This window comes from Anarhichas minor, unplaced genomic scaffold (genome assembly GCF_050575085.1).
Source record: "Anarhichas minor isolate MPS153535 unplaced genomic scaffold, ASM5057508v1 ptg000012l, whole genome shotgun sequence".
In the NCBI taxonomy this organism is placed as follows: domain Eukaryota; kingdom Metazoa; phylum Chordata; class Actinopteri; order Perciformes; family Anarhichadidae; genus Anarhichas; species Anarhichas minor.
The window spans coordinates 7,602,093-7,625,531 of record NW_027466458.1 but is presented as its reverse complement, the minus strand read 5'-3'; the positions used below and the strand labels follow the sequence as shown (position 1 = coordinate 7,625,531).

Below are 23,439 nucleotides of genomic sequence, written 5' to 3'. Positions count from 1 at the left end.
CATTCATTTACTCCCAGCTGTAAGTCCTCCATTCACATGGACACAGTTGGATGTAATATTTAAAAAAGATAACAAACACAAAAATCCATGAATGCTTTCAGAGTCACATAATAATTCACTGACAAACAGAACTGAGGCAGTTTTTTACAGACTACAATCATTACAATGATATATATATAAATTAATTTAAATCCTTTTAGGTGTGCCATGCTGTACCACATATCGGTTGTGACTGTTTTTAGTGTTCATTATAATAAGTAGCTGCTTATTATAAGGTCAAATACACAGTGTGCAAGGGCCAGCGGTGACAGTGTTGTGCAAGTCGGTATGCGGTTGCGTCATACGCCTGCGACACGTCCACCTTTAAGCGAGTTTCAATGACAGTTTGTACACTTTGTACGTTTGTTTGATTAGACGGTGAAGTGAAACCGTAACGCGACTACCATGCACAGAGCCGCACGCACAGCTTTACACGACTGGTCGGATCCTGTGGGCTTGACAATGATCCGCCGGTGTTTAAAATGCAGAGGTAAGCAGGAGCGTTCACTTCAGCGGCGACAGCTACGAGCTACATGCTACACATGCTAACGCACTACACTCACCTGGTGGGGGTTTACGTGTAGCTATAACGTTAGCTTTGTTTTGCATTTGTCTCATAACTGCTGCTCTCCTCGTTATTAGTGAGTGAATATAAAGGTAGGAGTCACAGGGCGACAGCAGCGTTACTGGGCATACTTATAACGTTAAGTTATTTAAAAGGGAGATATTGTTTGTTAATTTCAATAATTTCTATAACACAGAAGAACAGAAATTAGTAGCAATGTTGCTGTATTACATTTCCATCCATACGACTGTTATTTTTAAGCATCTAAGCTTATAACTTAACGCGTTTAATTCACTGCGGTCAAATCAGATGACACTGACATTTTAGTTAATGTGCAACAAATGTTTGAGCTCCGAGTACGGACATACTTTTAGATAACCCGCATATATACGTCGTTACGTGTTTGTTATTGTGTTGTAACCACAGCCTTTATGTAATAGTTCCCCTGCAGCTGAGCTCACGTGCTTACGGTATAGTCCCGCCCCCACGCGACAGCGAGGAGAAGGACATGTTGGACCAAATTCTGCGCGTGGACCACGCTGGTGAATACGGGGCCAACCGCATCTACGCCGGCCAGATGGCGGTGTTGGGACGATCTAGTATCGGACCTCTCATCCAGGTGTGTGCAGAGTGCGACGCGTGGCATTGAAGGAGCACAGAAGTCCGCAAACTGCATCATTTTTAATCCTCTGTGTTTGTTTTTCTTTAGGAAATGTGGGATCAAGAAAAGAAGCACTTAGCGAAGTTCAATGAGATTCTGGCTGAGAACCGAGTTCGCCCCACAGCGCTGCTACCGCTCTGGAATATTGCTGGCTTTGCATTAGGTTGGTACCAGCCATACGCACGCTGCAGAGTTTATAATACAGTTATGAGATAAAGTACTTTGAAGAACAAAGTAAGAAAGGCAATATGCAGTCAGTTGCTGCTGTTATTGTTAAATCTTAAATGTGCATTTCTTTTGTTTTGAATCTACTGCAGGTGCGTCCAGCGCACTACTGGGGAAAGAGGGCGCCATGGCCTGCACTGTGGCGGTGGAGGAGAGTATATCCGAGCACTACAACAGCCAGATAAGAGCTCTGATGGAGAAGGACCCCGAGAGATACACGGAACTCTTACAGGTGAGTCGGTCACTGTGTTCTCTGTGACTCTGACACTTCCAGTACAGCGGCATCATGGTGATACATAAAGGATGTTATTGTACTCGTGGTACAGAGTTTATAGTGTTACACAGAAACAAACAAACATCGCAACAAAAGAATGCAGTGATGTCAAACATACACGTCACACAGGGGATCACAACAAATACATATTCAAAATAGAGGGATCGCTTCAGAGAAACATAAAAAAGATAGTTTAAATTGTGACGATAGCATCAATTTAAACAGCAGTTTGGAGCAACGAATGTCAACCATGTAAATAAGACAATAAAAAAAATAAAAAATAAGAGGCGCTCTAAAAGGTACATGATAAGCTTCCTGTTTGTGGCCTAATGAATGTGTTGTGTTGCATTTGAATAGGTTATAAAGGAATTCAGAGATGATGAGATGGAGCATCACGATACAGGACTGGAGCATGATGCTGAATCAGTAAGTATCATTTTCTTCTCTTTCACTGCACCATGCACAGAATTACTGTCCACAAAAGCTTGATTAGAAGACGCCAAAGTACACTACAAAACATAAATATCAGTAGTCATTTACACCAGTATTGAGCTGTCTTAGCAGTATTTAATGAATGTCATTTAAAGTACCATGATCTAAGTATGTTTTATGTGTTTTAGGTTCCCGGATACTGGCTGCTAAAAACTGCAATACAGCTCGGCTGCAAAGCTGCAATACTTGTTTCTCAGCGTGTCTAACATTATATATTTGCTCTGCTGTTTGTTTGATTTATTGACGCAGTTTGTATAAAATTATTTGAATTTGAATTTGAATCCCGCTCCATTGTAAATGAAACACTTTGTCACATTATTTAAAGTATTGTATACAAACATTCATAGTTGCCTACATGAAGCAAAGTTGTACTTCTCTGTACAGTGTATAGTACACCGACTGTTTAAGGCGGAGGAGGTGACTCTTCCTGAATTAAACAGCAGATCTCTGCCCTGTTGTGTACATGTCGTCTCACTTTCTTTGTCACGATGCTTCCTGTGAGATGCAGCTTGCCTGATAAGTAACGTTAGTGAGAAAATTAGAAAAACACGTTTGCAGTATTGAGAGTAGGCTTATATCAGCAATTAGCTAATATAATGTTTAATGAATGTTTCTTTTCTTCCTGATATCTGAGTGATCTTGGACAAAAGACAAAGATCTCACACCAAAAGATAAATACCTAAAATACATGTAATGAGGACGTATTGTTACGAGCACACACGGCCATCACAGCCTTCAACAAACTCTCCTGTTTCACATGTAATAGTTCATATATCAAGCTGAGCAATGACTTGTCATCCTGGCCTAACTGCTCAGCGTCCTCACACAGCTGTTCTGGGTACATTAGGTCACTGAGGAACAGAGATTGACAAGAGGCTTGTCCAGGGACCCCTGATCTATTAGGCCTCTCAGCAGGCTGAGCAGAGGGTTTCATCCCCTCTGAGTCAGTATTAGTTTGTCCTCACTGCACACCGAGTACTGACCCGAGGCCTTTCTACCCATAGTTTAACCTTTCCATGCACTTGGAGGATGATGATGCGTTGATTTATGGCCAGCTGATGGGACTCAAATCTTCTGATTATAATGTGTCTCCTGGCTCTAGCAGGCAGTGAGTGCGGTAAAATAGAAAACCTCGTACTTTACAATATATGTGAACACAGATAACAACATAATACATCAAGCGGTTGAGCCACCACAAGTCTGTGGATGTCTGGAGGGAAACGCCATTCTTCCAAAAGATATTTACTTCTTTTGTGTTTTGATGATCGTACGTACAGAACCCTGTAAGTCTGCAGCTGTTCTCATACTATTTCATCTCCTATCGTTACGAAACGAAATGCAACAAATACATACAAAGACATAAATTGCTCATTTTTATTTGGGGATTAAAATTCAAGAGTAAACATTTTAAATTAGGCAAAACGATGCCCCGATACCGATAGCTGGATTGAGTATCTGATACCATTATTTTAATACACAGTTCAGTACATTTATACTGATGTATTTAATACATTTTGTTTTAGAAAGTTAGACTTCCACATAGAAGAATGATCCCGGTCTCCTCCACACAGCGAGGCATTCAGTTTATTAATCAAACACTGCAATATCATTGTATTAATATAATTCAGGTCTTTCCTTTATTTCATCACCTGTCTGTATGTCGGTGTCTGGACTAAAAGTGTTTCACTGAGATGAGCTGTTCTCACCCAGGTTCACAGGCTCTGGTCTATTTTGCCGAGCATGAGGTCAGAGGAGTTCTTTTAGCCGGGGTAGGCGTTTGCGTATCAGACCTGACCTCGAGGGTTAATGTGCCGTATTGCCTCCATTTCTTCTGTTTTATAGACAATATGTTAATTGGTTAGAGTTGCTGATCACACCGATGCCCTTTTATGATCTCTGTGTTCTGCTACAATCGTTTCTACATGTTCAAAGCCATAAAACACTCACTATCTTACCTGCACTGAATAGAACAAGAAACACTTTTTCTTGTGTTAATAAAACAAAAAGTCACAAATGTCACAAGAGGTCACCTCACTCAGTAATACGAGACAGTGGGCAGCGTGCAAATCAGAGGTAGAGGACCAAACATTCTCTCTGCCCAGATTAATAGTGCTGACAGTTTTATAGCAAGGTGGAACTGTTTAAATAAAGAAACAAAAGCACAGCTCCATCTGCAGCACCATGTTGGGTGACAAAATTACTGGTAAATAAAAACAGGAGTGATGACTCGGTGAACACGCAGGTGTTAATAACCGCAAGCCATCAACTTTCCATCTAAATCAGCTGTCATTGTTGAGCTATAGACGTAATACTTTTTCATAATATCACTTTTATTTTTAATTTCACTTAATCCGAAAGTTAATGTTCTGTGTCCGTCTACGGCCGTCAGGAGCTCATGTGAACTGTTTAGGTTCATTTTTCAGAATTCAAGAGGAATCTGCTGAAACACTGACTGAGAAATTGGCAACGAGAATTTTGAAAAGGGCAATAAAACTAAACTGGGACTGTCTTCATACCCGTGAACAATTTGGGTTGTAAATTTTGAGCAGCACGAATAATACAAATCCTTATAAGTCATAAAAGCTTTCGGATACAGATTGTATTGCTTCTTGGCTTGGCTATATGCAGACTGTCAGTCAGCGGGCCTTTCTGGGGTTCATGGTAACTAACAGATAGCCAAGATCCATCGGTAGCATTGAGTAACCTCCGGGGACTGAGAATCACCATAAAACAGTGCTGTGGTAGTCCCATAGTCACAGCATTCTTTCACATTTTGTAAAGTGCACAAACACATGGATCATATCTCCCATTAGTTCATTTAAAATGATAGAATATACAGAATAATCATAAAACAAACGTCTCCTAGTCTGTGATGAGATATAAGCGTATATACCATTTTGAGGAGTCAGGTTGGAAGAAAGAAACAGCACACAGGGGAATATATATTTAAACTTACTCCAGCCAGTGTCCTCCCCAACAAAGAGAGGTTTGTTAAAGTTGGACCATCGTGGTTAATCAAGGTTTAAGCTGTTGGACACTCTGGCGGGATTGAAGGGAATAGTTCGACATTTTGGGAGTTACACCTATTTGTGTTGTTGCCGAGATGAAAACATCGAGAGTCACTTCAATCTTCTCATCGAACTCTCAGCAAGAAAGCAAATAAGCATATGTTCCAAGATGTCTTTATGTTCATGCTTTAAAGTACTGATACTACATCTGCTTGTATTCCCCAGTCCCTAATCTCCTTAATACAGAGAATAATTGTCCACATTCACTTTCTTTATTTGTCCATTATGCTGAAAGGTCTGTCCACCGTGGGTATCCTCCTGACATGATGACATCATGTTTTATCTGATGAGCTCAGCCCAGTTGACTGCCTCGGGCAGTAAAGTTAACGCAGATGCTAACTGTCATGTCACCATGAATTTTATGTGCAAATCACGTGCACACTTATTAAAAGCATGCATTGATCCGTGATCCTTTAACAAGGGCTTTCCAGAAGTGAGGGGCCATTAAGTCGAACTGACTCAGTCGGGCTTTTCATATATACCTTTGGTTATTTAGGTCAACTATTCACATGCAGCAGCATGGGCTGAAAAACAGCCCGACTTAGAAAGGCAACTCTATAAATAGAAAACATTTTACTGTTCTGTGGTATGTCTATGCATATAAATACCTGCAGTGTGATGTCACTGTATGCTTTAGATTACTGTGTTGCAGATTGAAACTTTCTTTTATGGTTTTACAGAGTTTTTTTCTTGCTTGTGACACATACATTAATATTTTCAAATTGTTCTGCTGAAATATGCATGTGTGCATGTCGACGTGCATCCAAATACTTAGACCCATGATAAATCTTTTGGGTGACTGAGTGGTGTGTGTGTGTGTGTGTGTGTGGCCTGAAAGAGCTGTAAACCACGTGTCCACATGTCTCCACAACACATCATGCAACGGGCTGACATCACTTCAGCTGGAATGTCTGATTTACAGCCTGCCACACTGGGCCATCCACCAATCGCTTTGGAGAACGAAGAAGCGCACCAAGGTCAGTCTTCGAGGAAGGTTCATCAGGACAAACATTCTCAAAATGAATCTTGTGATGTTGCACCATTTTCATCATATCATCACAACAAACAAGCGTGCGAGTGGTGCCAGAGGATGAATCCTGATTCTTGATTCCCTGAATTTCCCTCAGGCAACATCAGCAGGTCGAAGTTGACCCAGTGAAATACCTCAGCATGCACTGGATGGACTGGCACAAAACTTTGTTTTGCCTTCACAGTGTTCCCTTAACTTTTGTGCAACATTAACATCAGTGCTGCTATTAGGTCAAAGTGTGATGTGTCCAGTACTTTAGTTAATACCTATAAAATGACATTCCCATCCACCCCAGTTGTTCTTTTAATGCTAATTAGCAAATGCTGAAAATACCAGCACGTAGTGGTGTAATGGACCAGTGTTGATCCGTGATCGGTACGCACGTGAACCGCGGATTCATTACACAGTTTAACGATAACCAGCACAGTGTGAATTCAAGTGTTACCGACGATCGCTATCCGCCGATATTCAGTAAAATATGCGATCAGGACATCTGCATTCATGCTTTTCTAGTCGCAGATCTCTGATAATGTTACATTGTAAACGTGTTTAAATGGACACGAGGAGAGCGATGGTTCGTTCAGTTACATTATGATGCGTTCAGGCTCTGTTCAGTGGAAATGAGTATTGGGCGAAGGTCAATTATAAAGTTATGATGATGTGTTCACATGTAATCTCGTAAAAAATAGTGTTAGTGACAAAAACATAAATAGATATTAAAGATGAATTACAAGCTTATAATACATAACTTAAACTACTGATAATAAGATTTGTTTTAATCCATAAAAATACAATCTTTTATTTCCTTATTATTTTAATTGTGTGTTGTTATGAGAATAAAAAAACAATATAGATGACTATAACAAAGTCATCTGTTATCACAAGATAACATTTAGAATTTTTGATGGTTAACAGACTTTCAGAGCGGTTGAAATTATTTTTGGGACGGTGGCAAAAATAATATTCTGGAGCCTTGAAGACCAGCTGCTATAATCAAATAACAACATGGATCAGCAAAACACAGTGATCAGGGATCTCTAAAAGTTATATTTGTGATGATCCAATCTGTGATCCGATCGGTGACTCTGATCCGTGATCCGATCTGAACAGTGGGCTTTGTGATCCGTTGCACCACTACTAGCACGCTAAACTAAGATTAAAATTATAAACAGTATACTTGCCAAACATCAGTATGTTAGCATTTTCATTCAAATTGACCTCAAAGCACAGCTGTGCCTACGGACAACCTAATAGAGCTGGTTGGATGGTTGTCCTGTCCTCACTTTAGTGGTGTATTAAGTCCTGCAGACCTTTATATTCCTCGCAAATCACAGCCACATAGCATACGTTGGCAAGCTGATTTCTATATGCAGAATGTCCAAACTTTTTCAGGGTGTGGATTCTGAGGTATATGTAATGAACCCACGGTATTAAGTGGACAAGAAAACAGACATCAAGGTGATATTTATCTGAATCTTCTCTTATCAGATGGGGCTTGTGCAGCTGTTTCCACCCTGTGCTGTGCGATAGTGGAATTGTTGATCAGGTGTGAAGACTTCTTGTTGAAGCCCAGCACGGCGTGACCCCGCCGCTGGTATCCATCACTGCACTGACAGGCCTGGTGGTTCATCCAGCATGACTCCAAGGCCACGTCGCTGCTCCACTGTGTCACAAGTCCCAAAGACAAGCTGATCAGTCAAGCACAGTATGCACCCACCCCATCCCCTTTCAGAACCAGTGGCCCACTTTGGCAGGAAAAAGATTGTACCCTGATGGAGAAGATAACATTTTCATGGCAGAAATTGTTTGAGGAAAAAAACAGGGTACAAGCAAGTTGCATGACTTGATATCTATCTATCTAATCTCACAATTTGTCCTTTACACATCTTTGACTGTTTAGGATTGTGGTTTTGGTATTCATACTCGGGGTGGAACATATTTTGCCCGGATGAAGGTGCGCCTGGCACGCCGATAAGGTGGACAGAATGCATAGTTGGATTGTGAGAGGTTCAGCAGAGTGCGCTGCAGCTTCTCGCAGCACACAAAACGTATTTGCCTGTCAGCTATCCGATACTATGCCTGTTACATCACCATCCCAACCCTCCTAAATCCAACAGCTTGTATTCGTGCCATCGACCCCTCCTCCATCTATCACACTGATGCATTGGCAGTCGGCAGAAGGTTACCACGCAAGGCCTCTTAACACCTGGTTTTAGGGATAGCTTTGCCCACCCCACCTGCTAGCCTCCTGCAATGGCCGAGCACTTCGCACTGATCCCGCTAAGATCTGCCTGTCATCCTCACTGATTGAATGGAGAGTGTTACTCCAACCAGGTCTCATATCTCTCGCCTGAGGCTTGTTTTCATGTGGCTTGTAAAGATGCCACTCTTATCTCCTATTAATCATGGGCCTCTTTTCCAAGCTATGCTCTCCACTGCTGGTGACAACATAGATTCAGAGGGATGCTGTTGTAGATTGTCAAATTACACCCAACATGGCAGAGGAGGCTGCGAGGCATGATTGTGGTATGGTTCACAACCTTATGGAAGGTTTTATTGTTGAATTTTTATACAAATATGAGTTTTGATTAATCTTACAACAACAGCTTGTTGATTGAAACACGCTAAGGTTTGAATGTGTTGTTCATACGGTGGGATTTTTGGACTTGTTACCTGTGAGTTACAACCTTTCTGTGCTGTTGTGCGGGCATAAGAATCCAGCACATGACGGCTGTCTCTGGTTCGCTCGTTCTTTGAAGCTATCAGCCGACAAATATTCTAGCTGGCGACCGGGCCTTCAGCTCTTGAGGTTGGTGATGACACGCATGCTCAGCAGACAAAGTGCCCGGACCACCCTGGCTTTAGGTGTCCTGACCTTGGAGGTTGGCTGTGAAAAATTACAACACAGATGACAAAAGACTTCAGAAGTGTGTCAGGTCTCTCTTTGTATATGTTTGCGTGTGTGTGTGTGTGTGTGTGGTATGTGAGTGTCTGTTCTAGATGCAAAGAGGGACAATGTTTGACAAGTTGGATGAGTTGAATCACTGGAGGGGTAGCACACAAATTCACTTAAATCCATTGATCTGAAGCCTGCTGTGAAAAACGCATCATTCTGTCCAATCCCATATCAAAGAAAAACAAAATAGCAGCAATGCCATCTCTCTGTTCGTGACATTCTAGCGAAATGGTGATAGATTTACAGCAACTTCTTTTGGTTTTCAGCTATTTGAGGTATCTGTTAAACAGATTGTTGCATTGATTTCTGGGAAGACAGATGGTGGTGTGCATGCTTCAAGACAACTGAAGGAATGAAGAATTGTTCAGCTCGGTAGATCAAATTCAGTATAGTTCTGTCCTTAGGGTACATTTTTATTGCGCGTAGGTGCATACGATCTCACAGACATATTTTTGACTAGCTTTGTTTTCTTTCTGGCCATAGTTGAAAGTAGATAGAATAGCTTGAAATGCTTGAAAATGAGACAACATTTTTTTTCTGACAAAGCAATTAGACAAACCGTGATAAATCTGTCTGCCTTGTTAACAAGTCTTTAAATGGTTAGCTCATTATTGCAGACGACATTACCGACAATTTGATCTTCTTTTGCCAAAAAGAGAATGAAAATCTTGAAGACACCAACAACAAAGACTAATATTCTGCTACCCATTTTACTTTTTACCTTTGACCAATTCATAATGTTTTTATTTAGATGTGAACTGAAGGTTTATTGTGTTTTTTCTTTTCCTCCGTGCTCAACTCATTCTGCTGCCACCCAGCACTCCTCTCAGCCCCGGCAGCCTCAGCAGCCTCTGGCCTTCCGAGCAATCATTATTTGACTTGATTGACACGTCAGGATGGTGTGCATTTCATTGTTGAGAATTTAAGAGCCCTTGGCCTCATGAACCTTCAGCGATCAGTGGTACGTCACCCTTCAGCCATCCTAGTGGCACAAGGCTGGATTACAAACTAGGCAAAGCGGGCAACTGCCCAGGGGCCCCAAAAAGTGTGCTACGTGTCATTTACACAATGAAAATCAATTTGAACCGCTGAAGGAGATTATCAAATGCGAATCTCATTGTTTACGAATCAAAAATGTCACTAGCAATAACTTTTTTTATATTTTTTCGGATGTTTAAAAATAAGAAACTATATCACTCTTTAAAGAAGTTTTGGGCTTGTTGCTTCAGCCAACTAGAGTGTCCACCATCTGTGCCTTGAGAGTGTCCGCTAAATTGTTGACCATGCGGGAACCCTTACGGTACTATTGAGTGTTTGAAGTGTGTACTCCAATGACCTCGGGGTCACATACCACACAAAGGGGCGATGCAGTTACGCTTACCACTGGCGATCAGAGATGGACGATGGAAGGGAGAAGGAGAGAGACAATAGGGGGAAGGAGAGCTCGTTCTTGAGCCATGGTCAGAAGGGAGAGAGCTAAGTGGTGGGTGTGTGCAAAGACTTGAAATGTGTTGAGAGACGCGTGTGTTATCGTTTCTCCTCGCCACTGGCCGTCCAGTACCTCCCCTCGCGGTGTGTCGTCAGCAGTTTATCTCAGGGTCTGGCTGGAGCTGCAAGTGAAAATGGGAGGAAATCTGATCCATATGGTGGCACTATAAAGCTCACAGCTGATTTTCAGGCTTCATCAAAACCTGGTCAAGGCTTCATCTCTACTCTTGACTGGCATCCTCCTCTCACACCTGGTCACTGCGCTCTGAAATTCCCACTTTGTCCTCAGCAGCACCAGTGGTCTGCCTGACCCCTGGGGTGCCTCAGCTACCGTCTTCAAAGCTGATTCTTCTTAGAGAAGTAAGTAAATTTCCCGGTTGAAAAGTGTTGGATTTAATGTAGACAAGTTATGGACAATTAGATGAGGAAGATTTGGTCCAATCATGTTTTTTATGTGCATGTATGTAGCCAGATTATGAATGAGTAATTACGCATTGCATGTATCTGTTCTTCTTGTGTTGCCTTCAGATATGAAGGTACTATACAAGGTTGTTTTCCTGCTTTTGCTCGGGGGAATCTGGTGTCAGAACAACCGTAATGCTAAAGCTAGTGGCAAGTCCACCAAGAAGTCTGGGGGGAACCAAGGAGGTGATGTTGACCAGTCTCCCCTCGTGGTTGATCTGACTGCTGGAGCAGCTGGAAGCATTGGCAGCACTAGAGGCACTGAAAGCTCTGGAAGCACTGGAAGCTCTGGGAGCTCTGGAAGCACGAGAGGAACTGGAAGCTCTGGGACCTCCGGGACCTCTGGAAGCTCTGGGACCTCTGGAAGCACTGGAAGCACTAGAGGCACTGGAAGCTCTGGGACCTCTGGAAGCACTGGAAGCTCTGGAAGCACTAGAGGAACTGGAAGCTCTGGGACCTCTGGAAGCACTGGCAGCACTAGAGGCACTGGAAGCTCTGGGACCTCTGGAAGCTCTGGGACCTCTGGAAGCACTGGAAGCACTAGAGGCACTGGAAGGTCTGGGAGCTCTGGAAGCACTAAAGGTGCTGGAGGCACAGCTGAAGCAGGGCGGGAGGGTGCTGCAGGAGCTCGTGCAGCTGAACAACAGACAGATGATATGAGGCTGCACTTCCTCAAGAACAACCAAGTTACATGTAATGATGGAACAGCGGCTGGGTGAGACGTTCTTGAGTTTTGTTTTTTGTTTCCTGAAGAGGAAATTATGAGATTTTTGCCGTTTGCAGATAATACAGTGATTTTAGAAGCTACATAGAACATCAGTGTGTCCATACATGGCTGCTTTATATCCACCATCTCCTCATTCCTGTTTATTTGTGGTTCTGCAGGTTTTACTTAAAGGAGTTCAGAGGAAGCCGCCGATGGCTGTTATTTCTGGAAGGTGAGTTTTTAAAAAGCCAACTGGTTAAATTGGTCCCCAAAGGTCAGCTTGTTTTGGCGTGATGCCCCCATTGGAATTTTGATGGGGATTTCATCTTGTCACTTCTTCTCTGTTATTCTCCTTTTTTGGTTACTGCCTGTCACTTCGATAGACTTTGAATGAGGGGAAATGTATGTGGATTGTCCTCCAGCTTGACTTACGTATTCTGAGAGCACAGGAGAGGAGTGCATCACTTTTACGGAACACAAGCATTTCACCTGGACTTTCTAAAACAGGATATATGATTTATTGGTGTATTATAATGAGCGGTAGCGTGTAATACATTTTTCTAAATTCAATCAAGTCAAATTCTCTCCCCCTTTTTATGTCAAACCCACAAATCAGCTGCTGACAGTTTGCAAACTAAAGGAATCATTCGTCTTTTTTGTCCAACTCTGAGCAAACATATAGTCTCGTTAGCAGACCAGGCTACAGGTGCATTCCTTTCCCTCTCCATTCCTCAAAGGCCTCTGTGATGGGCTAACAAGGGTCTCCCTTCTGTGCCTGATGTGAATGTCTAATATTAGTCTCTATTATTTTTAGGTGGCTGGTGCTGCCACAGCAAAGATACCTGTGATTCCAGGTACCAAAATATACCCAGACTAATGAGCTCATCGGGGTGGCCCCAAACAAAAAGAGGTAGGTCAGCCGGCCTTGTTTTAAAATGCATGTCATACTGTTCCCATGATGTTGCTCGTTTTACGTAACCTTTTGTGAGACAAATGGACATCTGTGTGGTCTCTGATTGCTGCATTTACAGGAACTGGAATATTGTCTTCTCAAGCGCAGGAAAACCCACACTGGCACAACGCAAACATTGTGTAAGTACTTGTATATCTTCACCGTGTGTCTTATTGTGACTATTGGAAGTGTCACATGCAGACAATCCGTGTTTGTTAATGTTTGTTTGACGGAGACATTTCCCCATCCACAATTCTGTAGACATCAAAATATGATCTCATGGCTTATATTTAAAACAGCAATAAATCACTTTTGTTTGTGCCTATTGTTGTCATTGTCTTTTCTTACTTACAGCTGCATTCATTGTTTTGTTTTTTTGGCCGCTTGGTGCTGGGCAGGTAGTGCACCATGTTTTTTTGTAATGCTTTTTTAATTAAAAGAAAACTGCCTGTTGTTTCTGGAAGGGGTCGGCAATATTGGTGAGCGTGAGCCAAAACAGTAAAGATGCAGGCTGCAAAACCAAAACAATGAGATTAAAAATGTTTAAACACTCGACAGAACTGAGGGGAACTAATATTGTGGGAATAAGTGTCGGCATGGTCACTTGATCCAGTATATGAATATATAAGACTACCTTTTAAAGATATTTTAAAACACAATCTTCCAACTAGTATGACCAACAGCTAAGTGAGATTTGTACAGGTTTGCCAGTTTCTAATAAATGACAGAAGAGATGACCTTCACGGAGGAGAGGTGGAGTTGTTTTGATGGCCTCAAGCTTTTTTCTAACAAATGCGATTGTCTCCTTTTCTGCAGATTCATCCCGTACTGCTCCAGTGATGTATGGAGTGGCACGGGGGTCGCCCCGACCCCTCCTCCAAGGCTACGGCAAGGCAAGGAGAAAGAGAGGGATAGAAATACAAATGCAAGTAAGTTTCTCCAGATCCTTAAAGTTTTTTTCTGTTGTTTTTCTTGTCCTGTGTAGTATCCTGGTTCCAGTTATTCAGTTATTTGATGTGTGTATTTGTTATCAGCTGAGTACACCTTCATGGGATCCCTGATTATCCGCGAGGTCGTCAAAGACCTCGTCCCCAAAGGAATCAAGCAGGCCAAGGTTGTCATGCTGTCTGGCACGAGGTGAGTTTGGTTTATCGCTTGCACGCTGATGCTGACCACAGCTTTTGGACAAGAGCCTGCATCCTCTGCACCATCTGGACCGTCTCCATACCCAACATTAAACAAGAGAAGCTCTATTTTGGGTGCTTCCTCTTGTCAACAATAAAGACATAATGTCTATTAAAGGGCCTTGCCCTGTAATGGTGAACATTCCTCCCAGGTTAGCAGCATGGTTGTTTGGACTCCCCCAAGACCTAAAACAAGATCCACTGTCTGAATGGGAACAGCTGGCATGCGCTGTCATTATGATACCCCTAAAAAAACGTGGTACTCTCAAAGCCAAGCTATTTATTATATTTTTATTTTCTTGGCTCTCCTGCAGTGCTGGGGGAACAGGTGTTTTGCTGAACATCGAGAGGGTGGCCAGTCAGCTGGAGCAGCTCGGTGCAGAGGCTCAGGTCCGAGGCCTCGTGGACTCTGGATGGTTTCTAGAGAGTAAACAGCAGAGGTCACCCAACTGCCCCGAGACTATTTCCTGCTCACCTGAAGATGCTATCAAGATAGGACTCAGGTGAAGTCATGCATTCTTCAGTGAGCCTATATAGAATATACGTAAAGAAACACATTCATCGGGCCAGCAGATACAGAAATGATCTTTCCTTTGCCGTCCCAAATATAACAGTGCTCCTTATATTTGGTTTTATCGTTGAAGCGATTGAGCAATATATTTGTGTGTATTAAAGGTGTGTGTTGTGTTTTCTCAGGTTGTGGAACGGGGTTGTACCTGACAGATGCCGGCAGCTCCATAAGAGAGGAGAGGAGTGGCAGTGCTTCTTTGGCCACAAACTGTACTCTACCTTGACCTGTGAGTGCTGGCTGGGGCCTCCTAAGTTTATCATGACCAGTGCAGTGCCCCTTGAAAACATGCCTGGTCAGAACGGGTCGAACGCTTGGCCTGTGGTGTTGCTGCTTGCAGAGCAATACACCTGCCATCACGTACGCTCGGTCAGAAACAGAAATAGGCTGCTACACGGGGAAAAAAACCACCAGGTCACAATTCTCTGTCTCTAGGTTCATCACTATGAGCGTCACCATTTTCCATTGCACGTGTTCATATGAATATATTGAGAGCATCTTTAAAACTGAACTATTTGTTTTCCCTGTAGCCCCTCTGTTTGTTGTGCAGTGGCTGTTTGATGAGGAGCAGCTGAGAGTGGAGAACATCTACATGGGAGGACAGAGTCTGTCCGAGGAGCAGTGGCAGTACATTCAGAACCTGGGCAGGGAGCTCAAGATCTCACTGAGAGATGTCACGTAAGATCCCCAAAACCTGTTTGGAAGAAAAGTGATATCAACAGATCTATAATAAGCATCGGGTGGTTTAAAACAAAGTTGGACAAACATCGAGAGATGGCTGTATTCTTCTGTTTGTGTTTTTCAGGGCAGTGTTTGCTCCGTCCTGCCTCTCCCACACAGTGATTACCAGAAGGTAAGACTGGATATATGACTCCTTTGGTGGTAAGGCACTTTCATGCCTCCCGCCTCTCACTTTATTCTCGACTCTACCAGTAGTCATCTCTACCTAGTGAGCTCATGCTGCTGTTTTTGTTTGCTCGTTCATCACACCACATTCTTCACGTCACCAAATGCCATTTCACACTTTCCTTAACCCCTCGGTACCCCTTGAACACACATTATTTTGCCGCACAGATGGATATTGATGGGTCAGTGCTCGGTTTACAGAGTCAGGCTAAGTTAGGTGTGTTTAATGAGGGAGAAGATTCTTTATGGGAGGAGCTGAAGGTCCAAGGTCATTGGAGGTAATTTTGCAGTTGCTGTTCTGGGTAACCCTTGCTGCAATAAAATGATGAGCCAAAAGTGGCCAAAGCAAATTGCAAATCTTGTGACCAGTCCATGACATCACTGATGACACTGTTCCGGTCTTTGCTATGCTTTCTGCCACCCTTTCCCTTCACTTATTTTTCTTTCTCTAAGTTTGCCTCTTTTTATTTCTAATCCCTAACTTCCCTGTCTTGTTGTTCTTCCAGCAACTGGATGAGTTTCCAAATTAAAGGCACCTCTCTGCCACGGGCCCTGCACTGCTGGGACAGGAGTCTGGAGGCCACCCGCAACAACAGAACCCCTGCCAAAGGCTGTCCTTTCCACCTGGTGGACACCTGCCAGTGGCCCCAGTGCAACCCCACCTGCCCAGCCTTGGTGGACCAGACCACCCAGCAGGAGCTCACTTTGCTCCAGATGCTGGTCGCCATGGGCCTTGACCTCCAGAAGCTGGGCCTGGATCCCCAGGAAGATGCAGATTCTCTGGCCAGCGTGGTCAGCAATGGTGGCTAAATATAAAAGTGGATAGAAGCTTGAGCCATGCAAAGGCTTAATAGAAGAAATAATGTGTTGAAATTTTAATGTAACCATAGAAATAGTACAGAAATCTGGTTACTTGGTCTTGTGCTGCTCAGCATTCCATTATGCTTCATGCGTCTGTTAAATTGGTGACTTGACTGGTGGGTATGTCACTGAGTCCGAGTGGTTTGGCTGTCCCTCTACTGGACACTAGAGGAAAGAGCTTTGGGTCTAAATCAAAGGTGTTTCAGTTGTACTGGTTAAATAGCTTTGAGTTTCAGCAGATGGCCAGACATACTGTAGGCTCACATTAACCCGATCATTTGTTTTTCACACACACAGTTCCAAAGACACTGATTGCGATTTCTGTGACTTAGTTTTAGTCTCTAGCTCCTGGTGGTGAACGTGCATGATGCTCTTCTGTATATGCCGGCAGGAGTTCAACTATTTAACATGGGACGTCTGCAGTGAATTGATAAATTTGCCTTAAAAACAACAACGCTGTGGTTATTTACCACTCAGTTGTCAGGATCATCTCTCTAGTGACATGCATGGACATAATACAGACTTTGCAATCCTAGTTGTCAATATTTGCAACTCATGCTTCTTTCACAATGTTGTGTTTTGCAAGGCATTTTCAGATGTTACTGTATCTGTATGTTTTATTTTCATCTACTGTATGAATGATAATGATAATAATGTGACAAGAATCGTACCTGCTGTTAACAAGGATCAGACTGAGTTGTTGCTCATGTTAAAACAGGGAATAAAGATTCTAATTTGACTCGTTTGTGGTTCATCAAATTCTGTTTGTTGATTCTCTTGAAGTCTTTATTGTAACACAATCATAAGCTATATGCAAAAAGGTGAAATGAGAAGATGCGTAAGGTCTCTGACCTCCGACCTAGTTTTCTTTCAGACTGAAAAAGCCTCACAGAGTTTCTTATAGAGCACTAATCAGTATCTGTTGATCCATAGGGAACTATATACTCAATCAGTCTGAGGAGCTTACATCTCAAAACATATACTCTTTATGTATGATGAGTAATTTAATGTGGATAAAAGAGGACATTTCAATTACGCAACACCAACTGCTTTGTATACATAAAATGAGATAATGCAAAAATAAAAACACTGGTCTTATATTGAAAAGGAAAATAATTAAAGTTGTTTCTTAGCTTGTGTCAATGAACCTTCTGAAAGAAACAAACATGTTTCCTGCTTTATCTTGGCATTTTATTTTATTAAATTCTTAGATTTGATTATATGCTAATCTCAGTTGGCAATAAATAACACACATTTTCTTCAAAGGGTATGTACATTAAATTCCACTGCTCAGCAGAAACACTATTTAAAAGATTGCACAAATTCGGGCATCATGCTCGCAAATGTGAGACCAGCAGAAGTGACAGGACACATATTAAAGACTGCCTTGAACCTACGATGTAGCTGGGCCTCTTCTGTTTTATGACCCACCATGACAGTACAGATATTGTGCTTTTGGAAAATTTCAAAACAAAGATACCCTAATCTACGATTAATATTCAAAAAAACTAAAATTAAACTTGTCAACCTTCCTTTGCTGCCATGACATGGTCATATCATCCTTCTTGCACTGAAATCGACTGTGCATAAACCAGGAAATCGGCTTTGTTTTTTAATATGCTGAAAATAAATATTTGATTGCACTCAGAAGGACGTATTGCTCTAGATAAGAACATTAAAATATGATTGTAAAATACACTATGCATATATTTCGCACGAGCTAAACGCAATGGAACGGATACAAATGTATGCATGCAATTGTACATCCTTACTACTAAGAGGCGCTGTTTTAAACTTGACACATGATAACTAAAGATGCTGCACGTATCTGATGGTGAAACCTGGTTGAAAATGTTTTTTTATTTTTGCCCGAAGGCCTTAAAGCTGTTTTTAGAAGCCACATTACCGGGAAACATGTAAATGTGCAAATAGTCTCTGTGTCGTTTTATATTGGCACAGCGGGCGTGCAGTGCGTTTCTGATGAAAAACATAAAGACAGTCATTTCACGGTGGTGGGGTTCATCTTAGTTTAAAAAGGTCTTGGATTTTTTCCCATAATGCATTGCCGTTCGCTTCCACTTCCTCTTTCCGCCATATTGCAGAACCGGTAAGATGCCCTTTTTCACTGCCACTCTCAATCTTCTAAGTATCTCAAGCATCTGCATGTTATATGTCCCATTTATGTGATCATCTTGAAGCGTAAGTTCATATTAATGATTTGGGAGGATTATCGCCTCGATTGGTGGGACGAGTTAAACACAACCGGACTACAAATTTCACCGGACAGTACCTCAGCTCGGCCCTGGGAATTGGTGCGTTCACGGCGCCTGAAACGGCTAGCTTCGAAACCACAGGAGTGTTTTACTTCAAACAAATAAGACGTATATATATAAACGTTCTCCGTTGATATGCGAGGCTAACATATTGTGTACGTGGTCGACACGTCGTTGAACACTATCTGGGGGATGCTTTACTACTATGTCAGTGTAACGTAGTCGGCTAAGCTAGCTAACGTTAGCTTCTTGGTGCTCATGAAGGACCATGCTTTATGGGAGTCTAGCGTATTCAGTGTTACTCAAGCGAATTATATATGAGTGTATCTGCTGCTGCGCCTAAAATTCGGCTGGTATCTGCTGAATAGGTATCACGTAATTTACCAATGTTAGCCTTGTTGCTAGTAACGCTACCTGTGTGTGAGAAAGGCACTAGTCGTGACATAATTAGTGCTAGCCAGACTTTGCTTACTGGACTAAAGTGTCATGGGCTTCACTTGTACATTTTAATATTTACGGACGAGGTCCGAGGTTATCTATCATTAGTGTCCCAGTCGTATTGCATGTAGCATGATGCTCCCTTAAATTGAAGTAAACTCCTCTTCAGGTCTCCTCTCCATAGTATGTAAAGCATTGACTGTAAAGGAAGTGGTTTGTGAAGTTGTGCATAGCTTCATTTCTGCTAGTTGTGGCTCACACACACAACTCGCTAATCCCTTGATGGATCTCTTCCCTGTGTCTGCAGGCATCATGGTGCGCATGAACGTTCTAGCGGATGCCCTGAAATGCATCAACAATGCTGAGAAGCGTGGGAAACGCCAGGTCCTCCTCAGGCCCTGCTCCAAGGTTATTGTGCGCTTCCTCACCGTCATGATGAAGCACGGTGAGTGACTGGTTGTTCTCTGCTTTGAGTGAGGGGTGTTTTGGTATTATGAGACACTACTCTAATAATGTGGCCGTGTGAAAGTGGCAGCGCTGTGTTCTGGGCATTATATTTGCTGTTGTAAAGCTAGAAGGAAATGCAAGTTACAACAGAGTGTATAGTTGGTGACTGGATGGTCAACATCCAGCAGAAAAGGTTTTTAAAGAACGATAATGGCTGTAGAGTTTAGTGTCTCAATGAAATCATTAAGTGTTACACTTAATAATGTTGTTCTTTGTCACTTGTACCTCCAGGTTACATTGGTGAGTTTGAGATCATTGACGACCACAGAGCCGGAAAAATTGTCGTCAATCTCACAGGCAGGCTGAACAAGGTAAACTGTCTGCGTTGAGCCAGCTGTAACACTGCTTGTAACAAGATTTCAATTAAATGCAATGTTGAATCAACTGTCTGCGCTACACATGAATTACACTACAAATTAAAACATTTAAAGCTCTGTTGCAGCTGTTTGAAACTGTTCCGTCACATCTGCTCTTCCAAATGATATAAGCAAGCCTCTAGAAGCAGCTACTTTAATTAAACTCACTGCTTTAAAGCGGTAAATGCAACAGGGGAATACTGAAGCTGCCACAGATTATACATCTTACAGTATTTAACTTCACGCGTGAATCTGAAGTGTTAACCGGCGTGTTTTTGTGTCTTTCAGTGCGGCGTGATCAGTCCACGTTTTGATCTCCAGCTCAAGGATCTGGAGAAGTGGCAGAACAACCTGCTGCCATCAAGACAGTTTGGGTAAGAATCATATTCACCAACGTGTGTGTGTATATATATTGTTTTATATATGTTATATGAAATACACACACACACAATAAACCCAACCTGAATGTTGGCAGTGATGTAGTGCTGACCCCACTGGACCCTTTAAGTCCTCCAGTCCTCGGCTTGTGTTCATGCTCGTCTTGTCTGCTTGGTGGTCCTCTGTGGCTGCTTTGGAAAATTTGGTTAATTTAGTTTCCCCTCAAGAGATTTGATGATTTTGTGCTGAGAATCCCAGTTTGCCGTATATTAGAATGATTTTAATGTAAGTAGCTCGTTCTGTTTTTTTATTCTTTAAATTGAAACAGTTTGTAAACTGAAGCCGTTGAATCTTCAGACTGCATTTGTCATAACGGTAATTTTATCTTGGAAGAACATGGACGTTGCTTGTCGCTGGATTGATCTGTTAGTTTGTGTTCGTGTGACTTTTGAAGTCAAATTAATTCGGCGTTCACTTAACTGTACATTCCTTAACTTCGTGCAGGTTCTCCTGTCTGCTTCTCAAAGCCGTTACTGTGTAACATTACTACACAGACTTTAAGGATGTTTGTGTTTATTCGGTGCAGCATCATCATCGTACAGAAACCTGCGTTGGGTAGAAAAACATTTTAGACGGATGTGGGGAAAATAGCATTTTGATAAAGCATTTGTATTTAGACCAAAATGTGAGTACTCGGATTTAAATAATGTGAAGCCATCCTGATCATGTGCACCCACATACATGTGTACCGAGGCAGCATGCCTTAAATTGTCTCGAACATCACTTTTTTACAAGCAATGTATTTTTGGATTTGTATTGATTGAAGAATGACAATTGTTACGTGGATAGTCAGTGGTCTTACAGAGTCTGTTCGAACTTAATTATTTGAGAAAGTTAACAAAGAAATACTCAATTTCCTAACATGTTACTGATGTAAACTTCGGCACACTGGCGTTGTAGTTAAGGGACATGTGGAGCGGCTTTCGCAAACGCCGACTGCCTTTTGTAAAGCTGGGATATTAAAATATATTAAAACAGCAAATGGCAGGAACCTAATGTCTTAATTTATTTGCTGTGGTGGCACGTTACCAGCAGAAACATTGTGGCGGCCTCTTTGCTGTGGTCCAGACTAAAACTTAGGCGTGTCGTTTCTTCCTTTATTTGGGAAGTTTTAGAAGCACCGATGCTGCAGTTACAGAAATCCACCAAGTTGTCCTCTCTATGCCAGAGAACCCTGAATAATGGACCCGCCCGTTAGTTCTTAGCATAACTTTTTTGTGTGTTCAAGACACCATTGACCACTGTAAAAAGTAATTTAGTTCAGTACTACATTATGTTGGAGTCGGTGCTAGTCAGAGGCTGTATGTAGGCGTGAATGATGGGAGGAAGTCATTCTGTTTCCTGCGCTGTAGATGCAGAATGTGAGATGAAGCCTCTAATAAGCCGTGTGTTTTACAGAGTGATCGGTAAAACTGAAACAATAGAAAAATCTTACAATTAGTTGGGTCTTGTATGTGAACTTAAACCCATTTACTAATTTGATTGACCAGGTTATTACTCTGAACATATTGAATTGCTGTTTTGTTATCTGAAGAGAAGATGTGGGACAGCTGACCTGCAGAAGCTTCTATCTGTGGAGCTAAAATAACTATTGTAAACTGCTGGTACTTGTTGAAAGTGGTTTTCTTCTGTAGATGGGTCAACACGGCACTGATGGTCTTCATGATGCATATTTCCTTATTTCCAGAGTTGCACGTTATTGTCACCTTGAAGTTGTCTGGTTCCACCTTACTCGAAAAAAGCGTAATATTCAACAAATGTGCGCTCAATTTATTAACCAATCTGCCGGGAGTAGATTTGAGATAACTGTTATTTACCTGTGGAGCTGTAAACGACAGTTACAGTCTGAGATGCACTCAACACAGTTATAGGTGTGCGTGTGTGTGTATATAAAAGGAGGCTCTTTATTTTGCTCCTTTAAACAAACTACACTTGACAGTTGGAGGCCAGACGGTAAACGTTTTAAATCGTACTTGTTTCAGGATAGCTGGTACATGTTAGCGGTCCTATAGTTTTATTCCACTTGCTATGTGCTAACTATATAATTGTGATCCGTGTGAGAGATGTTGAGTTGTGTGTCTCACGCAGCCTGCTGCAGTGTGATGGATTTATCCGAGTGGATTGGTGACGTGCTGACTTGTGTTTCCACAGATACATTGTGCTGACCACCTCAGCTGGCATCATGGACCACGAAGAGGCCAGACGGAAACACACAGGAGGCAAAATCCTTGGATTCTTTTTCTAAAATGTAAAGAACTGCAAATAAAAGAAATGACAGGTGAACGCTGGAAGTCTGCTGTGACTTATTTCATACAAAGAGGCGTCTGTTGAGAAGAATGCAGCTTTTGTCACAGGATCAATAAAAGTCCTCTGGTTGAGACGAAATCCTTTTAGAACACACTAGACTGCCGGTATGTTTGGGTTTCTGACAAGAATGCAACGTGAAATACAGACTAGACGTGTAAAGATGTCATGGAAAACTGAAGTGAATAAATTATAATTGATAAAACATTTGAACAGAAGTTGGTTGACACGGTAAAAGTAGAACCTGCTTACCGTTGACTCCAAAATATCATATTTAAAAAAAAAAAAAAAAAAAATTGTAAGATCTTCATTGCTCCAACAAACGCCTCTATATAAAACATAATATACATTTAAAAAAACAAAATCATATCTCTATCACAAGATTATAATGTGCAACAGGTGACTGAACTGAACAGCCATTGGTCAGAAAAATGAGCTCAAATACCAATTTTCAAGATTACATGAAACACCGATCTTTGAGACAATAAATATTGTAGGTGCATGAAAAATACTAAATGGAATTTGTTGGACTCAAGTTATGCGACATATGGACGTTGGATGTGTGTGTGTGTGTGTGAAAGCATAATAACTTTGTCTCATCTGTGGTCGTTGCAATTAAGCGAGGACTTAATTCAAGAGTGAAAAGCAACAAACTGCTCGGCTCGGCTCAGGCTTTAGTGGCTGCA

General features: G+C 42.0%; 3 protein-coding genes across 3 annotated transcripts; all 3 read left to right on the top strand.

Annotated features, from left to right (window-relative positions):
- The first annotated feature begins 331 nt into the window (after positions 1-331).
- On the top strand, positions 332-2,718 carry coq7 (coenzyme Q7 homolog, ubiquinone (yeast)). The gene is made up of 6 exons (XM_076090797.1): positions 332-529; positions 1,045-1,223; positions 1,314-1,428; positions 1,583-1,722; positions 2,122-2,190; positions 2,385-2,718. The coding sequence occupies exons 1-6, from the start codon at positions 445-447 to the stop codon at positions 2,460-2,462; spliced, it is 666 nt and encodes a 221-aa protein (XP_075946912.1). The 5' UTR covers positions 332-444; the 3' UTR covers positions 2,463-2,718.
- Positions 2,719-11,328: 8,610 nt separating this feature from the next.
- Positions 11,329-16,386, top strand: notum2 (notum pectinacetylesterase 2). The gene is made up of 11 exons (XM_076090795.1): positions 11,329-11,975; positions 12,146-12,198; positions 12,781-12,876; positions 12,998-13,058; positions 13,735-13,847; positions 13,953-14,055; positions 14,417-14,605; positions 14,799-14,899; positions 15,201-15,348; positions 15,476-15,523; positions 16,083-16,386. Exons 1-11 carry the CDS (start codon positions 11,329-11,331, stop codon positions 16,384-16,386), a joined length of 1,863 nt encoding a protein of 620 aa, XP_075946910.1.
- A 2,007-nt stretch (positions 16,387-18,393) lies between these two features.
- rps15a (ribosomal protein S15a) lies at positions 18,394-22,732 on the top strand. The gene is made up of 5 exons (XM_076090601.1): positions 18,394-18,544; positions 19,456-19,593; positions 19,887-19,966; positions 20,300-20,385; positions 22,601-22,732. Exons 2-5 carry the CDS (start codon positions 19,461-19,463, stop codon positions 22,692-22,694), a joined length of 393 nt encoding a protein of 130 aa, XP_075946716.1. The 5' UTR covers positions 18,394-18,544; positions 19,456-19,460; the 3' UTR covers positions 22,695-22,732.
- Positions 22,733-23,439: the final 707 nt, after the last annotated feature.

Excerpts from the sequence above, each read along its gene's own strand:
- coq7 (XM_076090797.1), top strand. The coding sequence starts at position 445 with ATGCACAGAGCCGCACGCACAGCTTTACACGACTGGTCGGATCCTGTG. Across the intron at positions 1,429-1,582 it reads TATTGCTGGCTTTGCATTAG|GTGCGTCCAGCGCACTACTG; the intron begins GTTGGTACCAGC and ends AATCTACTGCAG. Across the intron at positions 1,723-2,121 it reads GATACACGGAACTCTTACAG|GTTATAAAGGAATTCAGAGA; the intron begins GTGAGTCGGTCA and ends GCATTTGAATAG.
- notum2 (XM_076090795.1), top strand. The coding sequence starts at position 11,329 with ATGAAGGTACTATACAAGGTTGTTTTCCTGCTTTTGCTCGGGGGAATC. Across the intron at positions 11,976-12,145 it reads AATGATGGAACAGCGGCTGG|GTTTTACTTAAAGGAGTTCA; the intron begins GTGAGACGTTCT and ends GTGGTTCTGCAG. Across the intron at positions 14,056-14,416 it reads GTCATGCTGTCTGGCACGAG|TGCTGGGGGAACAGGTGTTT; the intron begins GTGAGTTTGGTT and ends GCTCTCCTGCAG.
- rps15a (XM_076090601.1), top strand. The coding sequence starts at position 19,461 with ATGGTGCGCATGAACGTTCTAGCGGATGCCCTGAAATGCATCAACAAT. Across the intron at positions 19,967-20,299 it reads TCACAGGCAGGCTGAACAAG|TGCGGCGTGATCAGTCCACG; the intron begins GTAAACTGTCTG and ends TGTGTCTTTCAG. Across the intron at positions 20,386-22,600 it reads CTGCCATCAAGACAGTTTGG|ATACATTGTGCTGACCACCT; the intron begins GTAAGAATCATA and ends GTGTTTCCACAG.